At 51.2% G+C, this 15539-nt stretch overlaps 1 protein-coding gene across 1 annotated transcript in view; it reads right to left on the bottom strand.

The window, feature by feature from the left end:
• The window catches only part of LOC128407190 (histone-lysine N-methyltransferase 2D-like), a 117615-nt gene that overhangs the window by 43879 nt on the left and 58197 nt on the right, over positions 1-15539 (bottom strand). The window contains 8 exon segments of the mRNA XM_053375251.1: positions 1609-3764; positions 4709-4857; positions 4998-5174; positions 8281-10110; positions 10650-10700; positions 11271-11344; positions 13075-13310; positions 14095-14185. Of these exon segments, the coding sequence (XP_053231226.1) occupies positions 1609-3764; positions 4709-4857; positions 4998-5174; positions 8281-10110; positions 10650-10700; positions 11271-11344; positions 13075-13310; positions 14095-14185 (4764 nt within the window).

Below are 15539 nucleotides of genomic sequence, written 5' to 3'. Positions count from 1 at the left end.
AGGATTAAGGCTTTCTGGGAGATGATCTATAATGAAATGAAAAAGGTATTTAAATATACCTTTCTGAAGAAACCAGAGGCCTTTCTCCTGGGCTTGGTCGGCCAATTGGTGCCAAAGAAGGATAGAACTTTCTTTATGTATGCTACAACAGCAGCAAGAATACTTATCGCAAAGTATTGGAAGACACAAGATTTACCCACCCTGGAAGAATGGCAGATGAAAGTGATAGACTATATGGAACTGGCGGAAATGACTGGCAGAATCCGAGACCAGGGAGAAGAGTTGGTGGAAGAAGATTGGAAGAAATTTAAAGATTATTTGCAGAAACATTGTAAAATTAATGAATGTTAAAATGATGTCGAATTGAAATGAAGCGGCCTTAGCAACAAGGTTAATAAGAATATGTAAAAATGGATTGATAACGGATGAAAATATAAAGTTATAATATGTTGAGATATAGAATTAAGATAAAAATAAAGAGGGTAAGGATTTGCTGAATTAACCATGTGAACGGGAATACAAAAAAAGGAAGGTGTGAGGAGGTCGGGGAAATAAGTAAATGAAATCTAAGATATGAAAAGATTGATTTGTTTTTTAACTATTTTCTATTTATTTTTTCTGTATTTTGCATTTTTCCCCCCATGTATTTTTGTACTTTTTTATTTTTCCTTTTTCTTCTTTTTTCTTCTGTAACTTTTTTCTTTTTGTAAAACTTTAATAAATATCTTTTTTTAAAAATATATATAATTTATCTGTAAATATTCAATAAACCATTTCCATTCTTTTATTTTTAAAAAATGTTATCTTGATTTCTTATTCTTCCAGTAAGTTTCACCATTTCTGCATATTCCATAAGTTTTTGTACCCATTCTTCCTTTGCTGGGACCTCTGCTTCTTTCCATTTTGGGGCAGGTAACATTCTTGCCGCTGTAGCAGCATACATGAATAAGTTTCTTAAAATGTTAGGTAGTTCTGTCCCTATAATTCCCAAAAGAAAAGCTTCTAGGGTTTTGTTTTGTGTGTGTGTGGTTTTTTTTTACAAAGGTTATTTTAAACATCCTTTTTATTTCATTATATATCTAGAGCAGGCATAGGCAAACTCGACCATCCAGATGTTTTGGGACTACAGTGGTACCTCGGGTTCCAGACGCTTCAGGTTACAGACTCCGCTAACCCAGAAATAGTACCTTGGGTTAAGAACTTTACCTCAGGATGAGAACAGAAATCGTGCAACGGCGGTGCGGCAGCAGCAGCGGGAGGCCCCATTAGCTAAAGTGGTACCTCAGGTTAAGAACAGTTTCAGGTTAAGAACAGACCTCCAGAACGAATTAAGTTCTTAACCTGAGGTACCACTGTACAACTCCCATCATCCCGGACCACTGGTCCTGTTAGCTAGGGATGATGGGAGTTGTAGTCCCAAAACATCTGGAGGGCCGAGTTTGCCTAGGCCTGATCTAGAGTCCTCCTTTCCAGACAGACCCGTCCAGTCAATGAAGTACCAAATCCTAAACCTTTGTTTTAAGCTCCACTCAATCCCATCCATAAAAACTCACACCGCCCTGGTAAAAACAAGAGGCTGGTGAACAAAAGCCGTCTCGTAACTCCTACCTGTATCTGGGAAGAAGCTGTTAGCCAATTGCTGCTGCTGCTGCTGTTGTTGTTGCTGCATCACGACTTGCTGCGGCTTGAGCCCCATCATCTGTTGCTGTTGCTGCTGGACCCCCGGCATGGGCTTCTGGGCCAAGACCTGCTGTTGGTTCTGCTGGCCATGCGCCGCCTGGATGCTATGTTGGGCGGCAAGCATATGAGCCTGGTTCTGAGCCACCCCCATATGCGGGGCCAGGACTTGACTTTGCTGGGGACCAGCCAGTCGCTGCTGCTGCTGCTGCTGCTGCATCAGCTGCTGGTTGGCCACCATCCCTTGCTGCCTGGCCACCATGCCCAACTGCAGCTGCTGCTGGGAGCTCACCAACTGCCCGTCGTGAGACTGGGGAGGGGGAGCCGAGTGAGCCAACATGGTGTGAGCCTGGAGGTGCTGCTGGGAGCCCCCGGGCATCTGGGCTGACATCTGCTGCTTCTTCTGCAGCTCCTTCTTCTCGTGCTCCAGCAGGTCTTCAATCAACAGAGGCAGCTCGCTGGCCACCAGGGAGCTCTCCATCTTGTCGAGGTCATCAGCAGGAGAGTGCTGCTGAGAGTTGGCCAGGCTCAGGGACCCTCCGTCCAGCTCAAACTTGTCCAGGAGGGAGTTGCCGGCGTTGGCCATCTGCACAGGGACCAGCGGCGGCCGGCCGGGGGCACCGTAGAGGACCTTGTCAGAGATGGAAGCGTGGCTGTTGCCGTGGAACGACGTCATGCCCAGCCGGACTCCGCCGGGGCTCATGAGGCCCTGGCCGGGCTTGATGTTGACCGCCAAGGCAGCTGCCATTTTCTCGGCCCCTTCAGACTTGATAGGAAGCTTCTCCGGGGCGCCCGTGTTGAACTGGCAAGGCGACGGCTTCAGGCAGCCTTCCTCTATCTTGGGTTTGATATCGGCCGGCAGGCTGACCAGCTTACTATCAAGCACGTCGCTGTGGGCCTTGAGCGTTGACAGGATGGGGGAGGGCGGTGGCACCCCTGAGGCAGAGGATGGGCAGGGAACGTGGAGCAGGCCGAGCCCTTCTTTCGCCTTGGGCACCTCCTCTCTGGGCAACGATGGCGTCCTTGGCTCACCCGGCTTCCCAACGCCGGCCGAGGGCGTTTCCTTGAGGTAGGGTCCGGCCGAGGGCTCCTTCTTGAGCAGATCTTCCCGCTCGGCCTTCTCATTGGCCGACTCCACCAACCGCAGGTGCTCGTTGAAGATGTCCTTCTTGTCCCCGGTGTCCAGTTCCGGGTCGGTGTAGGCCAACAAGTCAAACTCATCTCCGTTCAGCAGGTCGTCGAGGTGCGGGTCGTTGGTTTCCAAGTTATCCAGGTTCCCCAGGTCGTCGTCGCCTTTGGCGACGTCCGGGTCCAGGCTCAAGTTGGCCAAGTCGTCGTCGTCCTCCAGGTCTTTGTGGGAATCAAAGTCGTCGTCTAAGTCCGGCTCCACCGGCACCTCACAGGGCAGCTGCCTGCCGGCCAGGCCTAGCTGATTCCTGCCAGCAGCTGGGGCAGCGTCAGTGGCAGCTGAGGTAATGGGCACATCTTTAGGGCCGGATGAGGAGAGTGGTCGGGGCGGGATGTGTTGCATCTCCAAGTTTCCAGGGGGCAGGATCAACTGGGACACAGCCTTGGCATGGGGATGGTGGTTGTTGCTCATCTCTGCCCCCTGCTGTGGAGAGGATGATATAGGGACAGACATCTTCTGGGCTTGCAGGCCTTGGCTTCCCAGGACAGGAGCCTGCATGGGCATAACGGGAGATTTCAAAGCCTGGCTGGCACCGTCATTCCCAGGTATAAAGAATCTGGTTCGAGCCTGTGGGTTCTGCTGGACAAAGGTGGGCCCTGCACCGCTCCCAAGCACTCCCTTCTGGATGTTGTGCCTCAGCTCAATGAACTGGGCTCCCAGAGCGCCGGTCGAGGCTTGAATCTGTTCTCCGGGGCCTGGCAGGCGTGGGGCAAGGCCTGCTAGGGCTTGCCGGCTCAAGTCTTGGGTGGGGGGCTGGGGGAAGCGCGAAGGGACAGAGAGACGCATGGACACGGCTTGCTGCTGCTGTTGCTGCTGCTGCTGCCACATCTGCTGCTGTGGAGACGGGGCTTGGAAGACACCGCGGGGATAAAATGGCTGCGCGGCAGCCACTGAAGACCTGGAAGAGGAAAGAACAAATAGAGAGAGAAAGAGAGAGAGAGAGAAATGTCAGCTACGGGACACAAGTGGGGACTCTCAGGTAGAGGTGCCTCATAATCACTTCTGACAGAAGGCCACTTTCCATGCTGCTTGAAAACCACAATGGGGACACCCTTCCCAAACAAACCACATTTGCCTATTGAAGTAAGGCCACATGGCCTGCAATTGCACCTCCCGCCTCCAAGACAACAGCCTGTCAGGCACACGGAATCAAATAACTGAAAAGTTGGTCACCCCTTGCGATGAGGAATCTTCTTACCCAATGTGGAACTCGAACCCATAACCCTGAGATTAAGATGCTCAACTGACCGAGCTATCGCTTGTAACCTTTAGTGAAGTTCCCTGAGCTGCTGTCAACCACCTGGCCTACTCTGCTCTGGGGAAGTTCTGATCTTTTAGGGTAGCCCTTTGTCATCTTTCCCTTCTTTCACGGCCAACACTGTAAGCTCTCTGGGGCAGGGGCCTGTCACGTTCTGTTCATCAACGGTACGCACGCTCCAGAGGAATTCCTCCTACAGGCAGCCTTTGTTTCCCAGAAAAGCATGGGAATCTAATCTGCCTCAGGTGAATGCAGTACAGTGGTACCTCGGGTTACATACGCTTCAGGTTACAGACTCCGCTAACCCAGAAATAGTACCTCGGGTTAAGAACTTTGCTTCAGGATGAGAACAGAACTCGTGCTCCGGCAGCACGAGGCCCCATTAGCTAAAGTGGTGCTTCAGGTTAAGAACAGTTTCAGGTTAAGAATGGACCTCCGGAACGAATTAAGTACGTAACCAGAGGTACCACTGTAAAACAGGTCAGAGCAAGGTCTGAATGGGAGGATCGCACACCAACAGAGAACCTGCCCTTGGTTCTCCAGCCCCTGAAGTCTGGTCTCCTAAATGGCACCACGCGACTCACCTGCCATTGATATCCATGGTAGAAGGGGTCGCTGATGGAGGGGGGCGGGCAAGTCGCTCGTCCTGCACGTAGGGCCCTTGCCCCATCACTCCACTGGGAAGTTTGCTCCCCGCTGGGGTGCCCCCCAGGCTGCCAAGCATTCCTTTGTCCTGGGAAAAGGGAGAGGGGAAGACAGACCCATGTGGATGTCAGTTGCTTTTCTGACAGCATAGTTTTTTCTGGGGGGTGGGGTGAGGAGGTAGAGGGCCTCTCTAAGAAACCCATAATATGCCCCGGCCTCACGCGTTACCTGCACTGTTGGATAAGGAGTCATGCTCCGGTTCATCTGCTCAAAGGCCTGCCCGCCACCCTCCGGGTTCCACGACGCCTGGGTGTTGTTGGCGGCTGCGGCTGCACTTTCCTTCTCTTGCCTCAAGTTGTTCCTCTGGATCTGCTGGCGGATGAGGAACTCGCGGAGTCTCTGACGCTGATGGGAGGTAACCGGAGAGACAGGGAGCAGGCTGTTAGTCTGAGGGTCTCAAAAGGGGCAGCCGGATTGTACTTCAAGGCAGCCCATTGTGTGGCGCCACAAAGGAAAATAAGCACAGGCTAGGCAAGCAAGGATGAATTGGAAGGAGCAGGATCTATAAGCCAAACAGGGTGCAAGTAAATCAAATCGTAATATATAGCCAGTCTGGCCTGCAGTGTGCAGGTGGTTAAAGGGCCAGGGTTCTGTATTCAGTTTTTTGGTTTCTGAAAATATTTATGTAAACAATTTAGTCAATCACACAAGTCAGAAAACATCCACTTCTCAGGAATCCAACATATTCCTAAAAACTGATTATGTATGCAGATCTTTTCTAAAATATGTTCTGCTTTAATATGCAATAGTGCTGCAGGTGTGAGGTATTATTTAAAGGTAAAGGGACCCCTGACAGTTAAGTCCAGTCGCAAATGACTCTGGGGTTGCGGCGCTCATCTCGCTTTATTGGCCAAGGGAGCCGGCGTACAGCTTCCGGGTCATGTGGCCAACATGACTAAGCCGCTTCTGGCGAAACCAGAGCACCGCACGGAAATGCTGTTTACCTTCCCGCCGGAGCGGTACCTATTTATCTACTTGCACTGGTGTGCTTTTGAACTGCTAGGTTGGCAGGAGCCGGGACCGAGCAACGGGAGCTCACCCCGCCGCAGGGATTCAAACCACCGACCTTCCGATCGGCAAGACCTAGGCTCAGTGGTTTACACCACAGCGCCACCCGCATCCCTCTGAGGTATTATTTAGGGACCAGGAATTCAGTTTACTGCGAGCTCAACATTGAGAGAGAATGGTATGAAAATGGCAATGCGATGGCACTTAATACCTCTGAACTTAAGATTTCAAAAGCTGGACGTAGTAACTGTTGATACGGTGCCAAAAAAAGCAGGCTGCTTCCACATGTGGTTGCCATGTTACCAAACGCTCATCACATGTTTTGTAAAAAATGATTGCGCAACTTCAAGCAATATCACCCCTTACTAATGTTAATGCATTTCTGGGCCTTCTTAAACGTTACACCAGATTTACTGTGCAATCAGAACCCTGGCTACTCAAGAGTTCATTCCTACTGACTTCAAGGGAGCTTTACTCCCGTGTTAAGTGGGATTAGGTCTGCACCCTTAGCTCTTAGAAAGAAACATTGGGTGGTCATGAATGAGCTAGAATGGTTTTTGCTCACCGGTGGAAATGTAAGGAGAAGCCTTCAAAACCAGAATGGCTGGGGAAAGTGTGGGAGACTCTGATAAAAGTGTCAAATCGATGGCGTTTGACGATCCTACAAACGGACTTGAATGTGCTGATGTAATGTGAAGCTCAGCTGTTTTCACAAAGAACTTTGTGTCACTAGGTCAATCATCATCATCATTTAAGATGCAATGAATGAAATATACTGTATACCATAACCAAATTTGGATCATTGCCGTCATTAGGATTTAGGGACGGAACCTAGTGAATTTGCGGCTGACAACCCATTGGAGATTAGCATGGCATAGCACCCAAAGTGGGAGCTGGGCACTAACTGGTTTGAACCTTGCCCTTAGCTAAAAACTGGGTAAGCTCACTGTAGTTAAGACTGGCCTCTCTCTCAGCCCTAGTTCCTGTAATCTGCAATATGAGGGCAACGCTGGCCTACATTCAAGGGTTGGCTGCTTTATGAAATGATACCACAAGACATTATCAAAATGTTCTCAGGATTCAGGCCTTGGCCCAGCTTCTGCTCCAGGATCAGGCCTGCCCCCGTAGAGAAAAGGATGCTACAAGGCATGGGCCTGCCTCTCCCATGACCTCCCCATCTCGCTCCCAAACTTCTACTTATTCTATGGGAGGGTTTCACTCGAGCTTAAAGGCCAAGTACCCTATTCCATTACAGGAAATAACCTATTTGGACATTTGAAGGGCTTACGCCAAATTACCTGTTTAATTTAAGATGGATGCATTGGTGGTCATTGTGTTCTTAATGTAAGCTGACTGTGTTTTATGTTATTTTCTCTCTCTTTCCCTTTTATTATTATTACTTTTTTATTTTGATAAAGTAATAATAATAAATAAATAAATTCATCCCGCCCACGAGACACCATTCCATCGTAACTACCCAGCCTCCCAAAATTTCAACACCTCTTGTGATGGTTTGACCCCTTTCCATTTTAACAGTACAGATTCTACAAATACCTTCCACATCTCCTCAAAATAATTTCTCCCACATATTCCCCATCTTGCCTTAATAGCACATGTTAATTTACCATTAATAGCTATATCTCGCACCCCTTTATACCATTCTTGCATTTTATATTTCCCTTCCCCCTTCCACTTCCTAGCTATAACTCGTGCAGCTGTAGATAAATTTGTGAGCAAGTTCTTCCTGGCCTGTGAACCTTCCACCCCATCGTAAATTGACAATAATGCTACCCCTGGACTTTCAGTCAGCTTTTTTTCTGATTTCTGTTATCTCCTTAAACACCTTTGCAAAAAAAATTGTGCTTATTTACACGCCCCCCCCCCACAACATGTATAAGTTGGGGGACTCCAAATTCAGAAAATGGGGGAAGATTGCCCAGAGCTGTTCAGATACCAATCACACGTCCCCCCAACGCACTATCCATGTATAAGACGCCCACCAATTTTAAACGTAAATTTTAAATAAAAAATCCTTGTCCGGTTTCTTGGCACCCCTTCCAACATAACACCAAATATTCCTGGTTTAGTTGATTTAATCTTACCGGTATTAAATACCATCTCCAAATTAACTTAATAGTAACTTTCTTCTAAACTTATCCTTTGTTTGTTTGTTCCTCTTACATTTGCTATTATAATATAATTTAAAAAACAAAACAAAACCCTGTTTTGTCTCCTCTATCATTCTAAGCACCAGTTTCTCCCATTTTCAGTTATGGGGTATCAGAGTTTTTAAGGGGTTAACCAGGCTGGGATAGCTAGGATAGCAGGCTTGTTGGTTTTTGAATGTCTGCTGTAGATTGTTTTCAATTTCGTTGTTCTGTATGGGACAATGACAATAAAGATTATCATATCGTACCTGAAGCCAAGTAGCAGCCCTGCTTACCTGCCGAACTTTCTCCATCTCTGTCTGGGTGGCATTGCTGCCCATCGTCCCCTCCTGGCTGGCTGGCAGTTCCTGCAGCTCCCGGTTGGCGGCTCCAACCGCTCCCTCTTCCCTCTTGTCACCTGGAGTCACCAGGCCTGTCCGCGGCAGGTAGGCCAAGGCGCCATCTTGTTGAGGTGGCGGTGGCTGGGGCAGAGCTGAGGGCGGGCGCAGCGGAGAGACGTTGTAGGAGTCCGCGGTGCCCTTGCCAGGGCCGAGGGGGCTGCCGGCTTGGTGGAACCCCGGTGAGGAGACGTAGCTGGTGCTCTGGGGCTTGCCAGGGGCAAAATGGCTGTTGATGCCGTGGGAAGGGGAGCTCTTGAGCTGTTCGCTGGGCGGGAAGGTGAAGCGCATCTGCTGGGCCTGAGTGCTCGGGAAGACGCTTGCCCCAGGGGAGCGAGCGAATTGGGGCTGCGGGCCAGGCTTAGGGGGGGCTTCGGAAGAGGGTGGCCCCGCCGGGAAGCCCCCGGAGGCAAGGGTATTATGGGAGCCAGGCATGGGCTTGAAGCCGGCCTCCGGCATCTGGGGGCGAGGGGGTTTGTGCAGGGGCGCGAAGGGGTCCCGCGACTGCGGCCGCGAAGGGGGGCGAGAGTAGGGGTCCGGAGACTGGAAGCGGGGGGTCACCGGGGACTGGCAGAAGGCTTCATTAGAGAGCGGCCGGGGCGTGAGGGGAGACTGGGAGCTGGACTGGGACTGGGGGCTAGCGGGGACGCGCGAGAAAGGGTCGGAGGGCAAGGAGCGGGGCGGCAGGGCACAGCAGCTTTCCGGGGGCGGGGGCTGAGGCCTCGGCGTCAGGGGAGGCTGAGCGTAGGGGTCTGGGTATGGCGACTGGCGGTAGAGGTCAGCCTGGCTGGGGGGAGACGCGGCCAGAGGGTGGGCGTCGGGAGGCCGGTGCCCCAAGCCCGGGCTCTGCGGCTCGACCTGAGACTGGCGGGGAGTGAGCGGGGCCTTGAAAACATCTGGAGCCTTCATTTCGGCCAGGTGGTGAGCACCGGACGGCGAGTCGCCGTAGCTGCAGCCATAGCTGGGGGAGCAGATCCCCGGCCCGGCCTCTTCCTTCTTGATGTCCAACCCTTTCTTCAGCTCCCCAAAAGGCGGAGGCGAGAGTAGCAGGGCGGCCCGCTGAGGGCTCCCGGGCACCGATAGGTTCTCCAAGGACCCGGTGGGGCAGCGGGGCTTGAGGAAGTGGTCTGGCGTGGAGGGCTGGTGCCTCGGGGTCCCCGGAGGGGTGGGCTGGAAGTCCCCGGGCTGCGGGGCTGGGCGAGGGTTCGGCAGGAGCGGAGACTGTCCGGAGGAAGAGGAGGAGGAGGAGGACGAGGACGAAGCAAAGCCAGCAGGCACTGTCGGGCTCTGGCCCACCGAGGAGGGAGAGGGGAAACCTGAATCCGGCGGGGGGCAGGCCACGCCGTAGGGCTCGTGCAAAGGCACTGGAGCGGGGGGCTGGGCACTGGCGGCAGAAGAGGGGAGCTTGAGGAAGAGCTCACTGGGCGACTCGACGCCGCCGGACCCGGGGGGCTGGGCACTGGCGGCAGAAGAGGGGAGCTTGAGGAAGAGCTCGCTGGGCGACTCGACGCCGCCGGACCCGCTGGGCAGAGCTGCGGCGTTGCTGACGTAGAGCGGCTGCCCTGGCACAGAGGCGGCGGGAGGAGGAGGGGGCAGCGGAGGAGGCGGCTGGGGGGCCGCAGTGGGCAGTGCCCCCTGCTGGGGCGGGATGCGCAAATGTAGGGCCGGCCGGTCTGGCCTGCGCAGCACCTCGACTTTGGTCTGCTTGTTGATCTGGCTCTCGGCTTGCTAAGAAAGACAGAGGAAGAGGCGGAGCGTCAAAAGGGCGCCGTCAACACCCGAGCACACAAGACACCCATTTGGTGACACCTTCTCACACACACGGTGAAAGGGAAGAAACGGGGGAAACCCAGGTCATGGGACATATTCTGCTCTCAGGGACAGGAGGGAAAGCATCTGAGATGCACCCAAAGGAACCTCAGAGAGGACCTAGAGTTTCTGCCCTCTTTACAGGGGTTCCAGAAAAGTACCTGTGCTGTTGCAGCAATGTAAAGAATCTTGGGGGGGGCCCTTAAAGACAAAAAATCTCACGTATGTATTTCTAACTCCTGTCTCTCTGCTATCAAGGCTTCTGAACTGATTAACAAGAAAACCTATCACATAAGAATCCTACACACGAAGGCCACACAAATAATTTAGATTTTTCTTGGCTCAGGAACTAGTTCCACAGACAATTACACGGTGGTTCTGGCACAGCTTCCCCATTGGGTTTTCCTGCTCAGTCCATGCTACCCTATCAACTGATTACGCCACTGCCCTTGGCTTACCTTCTGCACCTTGTTGATGCGATGGGCTGCCCGGTTATCTTTGGCCTTTTGCTGCAGAGAAAAACCCAAAATGAGAAAGGATGGCAGGAAAAACACCCCCACCCAAGGTTGGATGAATGCTCCTTTCCTAAATCACATAATTGGCCACTTTTTTAAAAAAAAAGTGTCATCATTTCACTTTGATTTTACATAGAGTGATACCTCGGGTTACGAACTTAATTCGTTCTGGAGGTCCGTTCTTAACCCGAAACCGTTCTTAACCTGAGGCGCGCTTTTGCTAACAGAGCCTCCTGCTGCTGCCATGCGATTTCGGTTCTCATCCTGAGGTAAAGTTCTCAACCCGAGGTACTACTTCTGGGTTAGTGGTGTTTGTAACCTGAAGCGTCTGTAACCCGAGGTACCAATGTATAAGATAAAAATAACTTTAAAAAAGGTAAAGGACCCCTGGACGGTTAAGTCCAGTCAAAGGCGACTATGGGGTTGCGGCGCTCATCTTGCTTTCAGGCCAAGGACTGTGACTTGCAGAGTAATTTGCAGAGTGCGAATTAATTTAATTCTTCTTACAAACAGGAGGCCATCCCCTTGAAATTAAACTGAATCCTGTATTCATGGGCCACTTACCAAGTATGGGGCTTTGTCTGGGGCCGGCACCTTTCTCCAGAGCTTCATGATCTGCTTGCAACGGCTGGACCAATCTGTGGAGGGATGGGGGAAAGGAGGAGAGAGAACAAGGCTTACACGCAGGCCCAAGACCTTCCAAGTCCAGAGATTTTGAACACCGGTTTGATATAAAGCTGAGGGAAAGAAGGCAAAGTGACGGACAGAAGCTTCTAGAAAGGCCAGTGTGGTTTCAAGATCGTTTGAGACCCACATGCAAATCTGTGCAAATCCACCATCAATTCCGGACAGTGAGGTCCAGCTCCGATGGCCTTCTGGCGGTTCCCTCACTGCGAGACATGAAGCTACAGGGAACCGAGAGGGCCTTCTCAGCAGTGGCGCCCTCCCTGCAGAACGCCCTACCTTCACATGTCAAGGAAATAAACAACTATCTGACTTTTAGAAGACATCTGAAGGCAGCCCTGTTTAGGGAAGTTTATCGGGAAGTTTTGTTACGTTTTTGTGCGTGCTGGAAGCTGCCCACAGTGACTGGGGAAACCCAGTCAGATGGGCAGCATATTAAATAATAGCATCATAATCATTATTACGCAGAGCCGCAGAACATACCACCGCTCTCGCTGGCTAAGCGTCTTCTTTAGAGCATCACAGACTTCTACTGAGGGAGAGGCAGGAAGACAGGCCACTAGGCAGCTAGACTGGTGACTGGGAGTGGGCACCAAGATGCTGACCTTTAAAGCCCTGAACGGCCCTATCATTCAAGCCTGGACACTGAAGTCCAGCTCCGAGGGCCTTCTGGCGGTTCCCTCACTGCGAGAAGCGAAGTTACAGTGGTACCTCGGGTTAAGTACTTAATTCGTTCCGGAGATCCGTACTTAACCTGAAACTGTTCTTAACCTGAAGCACCACTTTAGCTAATGGGGCCTCCTCCTGCTACCGCGCCACTGGAGCACAATTTCTGTTCTCATCCTGAATCAAAGTTCTTAACCTGAAGCAATATTTCTGGGTTAGCGGAGTCTGTAACCTGAAGTGTATGTAACCTGAAGCGTATGTAACCCGAGGTACCACTGTACAAGGAACCAGGCAGTGGGCCTTCTCAGGAGTGGTACCCACCCTGTGGAACGCCCTCCCATCAGATGTCAATGAAATAAACAACTATTTGACTTTTAGCAGACATCTGAAGGCAGCTCTGTTTAGGGAAGTTTTTAATATTTGATATTCTAGCGCTTATATTATTATTATTATTATTATTATTATTATTATTATTATTATTATTATTATTAATGTTATGTTGGGAGCTACCTAGAGTGGCTGGCAAAACTCAGTCAGATGGGCGGGGTATAAATACAGTGGTACCTCAGGTTAAGAACTTAATTCCTTCCGGAGGTCCGTTCTTAACCTGAAACTGTTCTTAATCTGAAGCACCACTTTAGCTAATGGGGCCTCCTGCTGCCACTGCGCCGCCACTGCACAATTTCTGTTCTCATCCTGAAGCAAAGTTCTTAACCCAAGGTAATATTTCTGAGTTAGTGGAGTCTGTAACCTGAAGCGTGTGTAACCTGAAGCGTATGTAACCCAAGGTACCACTGTAATAAGTTGTTGTTGTTATGCCACAGGAGAGAAAGTGGGCAGGATAATAATAATATAATAATTTATTATTTATACTCTGCCCATCTGGCTGGGTTTCCCCACCCACTCTGGTCGGCTTCCAACAAAAGATTGAAAATACATTGTAACATCAGTCATTAAAAACTTATCTAAACAGGGAGGAGAGAGAGAGAGGGGGGGGGGGAAAGAAAGAGCCACTCACCTGGGTAGTCTTGCTTGAGGTTGGGGAAGTTCATGTTGGCATAGAGGACGGGCGAGATGGTGGAGAGCTCTCCCAGCTCTTCATCTTTCTCCCAGCGCTGCAAGCTCCGCTGGTTGTACGACAGCCCGTCGCTCTCCCCCTCCGTGGTGGGCGTGGTGGGGGTGGACGCCGCAGAGCTGCTGGCCCAAGGGCTCTCTGGCTCACACTGCTCTGGGCTAAAGAAGCCACTCCTCTCCCTACATGGGCGAGGGGGGAGGAAGGAGAGAAACACAAGGCATGTTGGATAAAAGATTCAGGGATACCGGAATAGGTAAAGGTAAAGGCACCCCTGACCATTGGGTCCAGTCATGAACGACTCTGGGGTTGCGGCGCTCATCTCGCTTTATTGGCCGAGGGAGCCGGCGTACAGTTTCCGGGTCATGTGGCCAGCATGACTAAACCGCTTCTGGCGAACCAGAGCAGCGCACGGAAACACCCTTTACCTTCCCGCCAGAGCGGTACCTATTTATCTACTTGCACTTTGAGGTGCTTTCGAACTGCTAGGTTGGCAGGAGCAGGGACCGAGCAACGGGAGCTCACCCCGTCGCAGGGATTCGAACCGCCGACCTTCTGATTGGCAAGCCCTAGGCTCTGTGGTTTAACCCACAACGCCACCCGCGTCCCTTTGAATGGAATAGGAGCAGTGCCTAAACCCAAGGGGTGGGGGGGAATCCTTCCAGGTGCGGTTGGAGCCCAACTTCCACCACCACCCCAGCCATCACAAACAAGATCAAGAATGAGTTGGAGCCCAGCAACATCCAGAGGGCTCCACCGCCGGTGGTATAAGAAAGTCACAGAATCACAGAACTGTAGAGTTGGAAGGGACCCTGAGGATCATCTAGTCCAACCCCCTGCAATGCAGGAATATGCAGCTGGTCCATACAGGGATCGAACCTGCAACCTTGGCGTTATCAGCACCATGGTCTAACCAACTGAGCTATCCATGGTCTAAGAGAGAAGACGCCAGTGCGGGTGACCTACCTGCTATCAAGAAATGGGGACTGGCAAACCCCTGAGTAGGTCTCCATCGGCACAGCGGGTTGAAGGGGCCCAAGGGAGACCCCGGCGCCACCTAGAAACAAGAAGAGATGGATCACAGAGCTGGAATCAAGAGGTCCTTCTCCTCCCCCCTGTTAGGGTGCGAGCTGCAAACTCTCGACGGGTTCCTTTCTTCGTCTCAGCAGAAGCAACTCAGAAAGTCTCCCTGCATCTTCGCAGCAGCAGAGTCCGGTAAATTCCCAAGTCAGGAATAACACCCTCACCTTCCCAATTCTCCTCTAAAGTCTTTTACTATTTACAAGTTGCATATAGCGCAATGGGTCTACGTATAAAATAAGAAGCAGAGCGCTATACAGGTCTCTGCTCCCTTCAGGCATCCGGCCAGAGAGACAGGCTCACGGACCATCACTGACTGCCTCTCACACTACTGCATCTCTCCTCCTCCAGACTAGCCCTGATAAGGACACCTGTGGCCGGCCAGAATTCTGGTTGCTAAGCAGATGTTGCCAAGCGTGCCTCAAGGATGCGTTTCAAGGCCGTGCTTCAAGGCTTGTTTCAAGCTTATTTTGGCAGCGCACCAAAACACCCACAACCCCAAAGACACACTGCTTTCTGTCCAGCAGCAGTTTCACGCAGGGGGTGTTGCCAGTCCCGCCGGGGATCAAACCTGGAACCGTCAGTACAAAAGGCACACAATCTACCACCGAGCCGCAGCCCTTTCACAAAAAACGAAGGTTTCCAAACACACAAAGTGAAGGTGCTTTGGCTTGAAGCGGCTGGAGCTGAAGTCACTTGCTAAAAAGACCTCAAAAAATCAACAACCCATTTGAGCACTTACGATGTAGCAACAAAACCACCACCACTCAAACCACCAAAAAACTTGCCTTGCCTGGTTACTTGAATAAAATTCTTATATACCACATGCAAATGCCTACTTCCTATTTACTAGCCAAGTTGAAATAACTTCCTTCCATCTACCAGCCCTAGCGATGTACTATAGCTACGGCTGGCTGATATTATTGAAAAGGTCTGAGTATAACGGCTGCCTAAGTCCAAAAGTGAAACTAAAACACCAATAGTTTTGGACATCACAATGTAAGGTAAACAGGTAAAGGACCTCTGGACAGTTAAGTCCAGTCAAAGGCGACTATGGGGTTACGGCGCTCAACTTGCTTTTTAGGCTGAGAGAGCCAGCGTTTGTCCGCAGACAGCTTTCCGGGTCATGTGGCCAGCATGACTAAACCGCTTCTGGTGCAACGGAACACCGTGACGGAAACCAGAGAGCACAGAAACGCCGTTTACCTTCCCGCCACACGGGTACCTATTTATCTACTTGCACTGGCGTGCTTTTGAACTACTAGGTTGGCAGGAGCTGGGACAGAGCAACGAGAGCTCACTCCATCGCGGGGATTCGAACTGCTAACCTT

The sequence above is a fragment of the Podarcis raffonei genome, chromosome 2 (assembly GCF_027172205.1).
Source record: "Podarcis raffonei isolate rPodRaf1 chromosome 2, rPodRaf1.pri, whole genome shotgun sequence".
Taxonomy (NCBI): domain Eukaryota; kingdom Metazoa; phylum Chordata; class Lepidosauria; order Squamata; family Lacertidae; genus Podarcis; species Podarcis raffonei.
The sequence above is the reverse complement of the archived record's forward strand: the minus strand, read 5'-3'. Positions and strand labels throughout refer to the sequence as shown.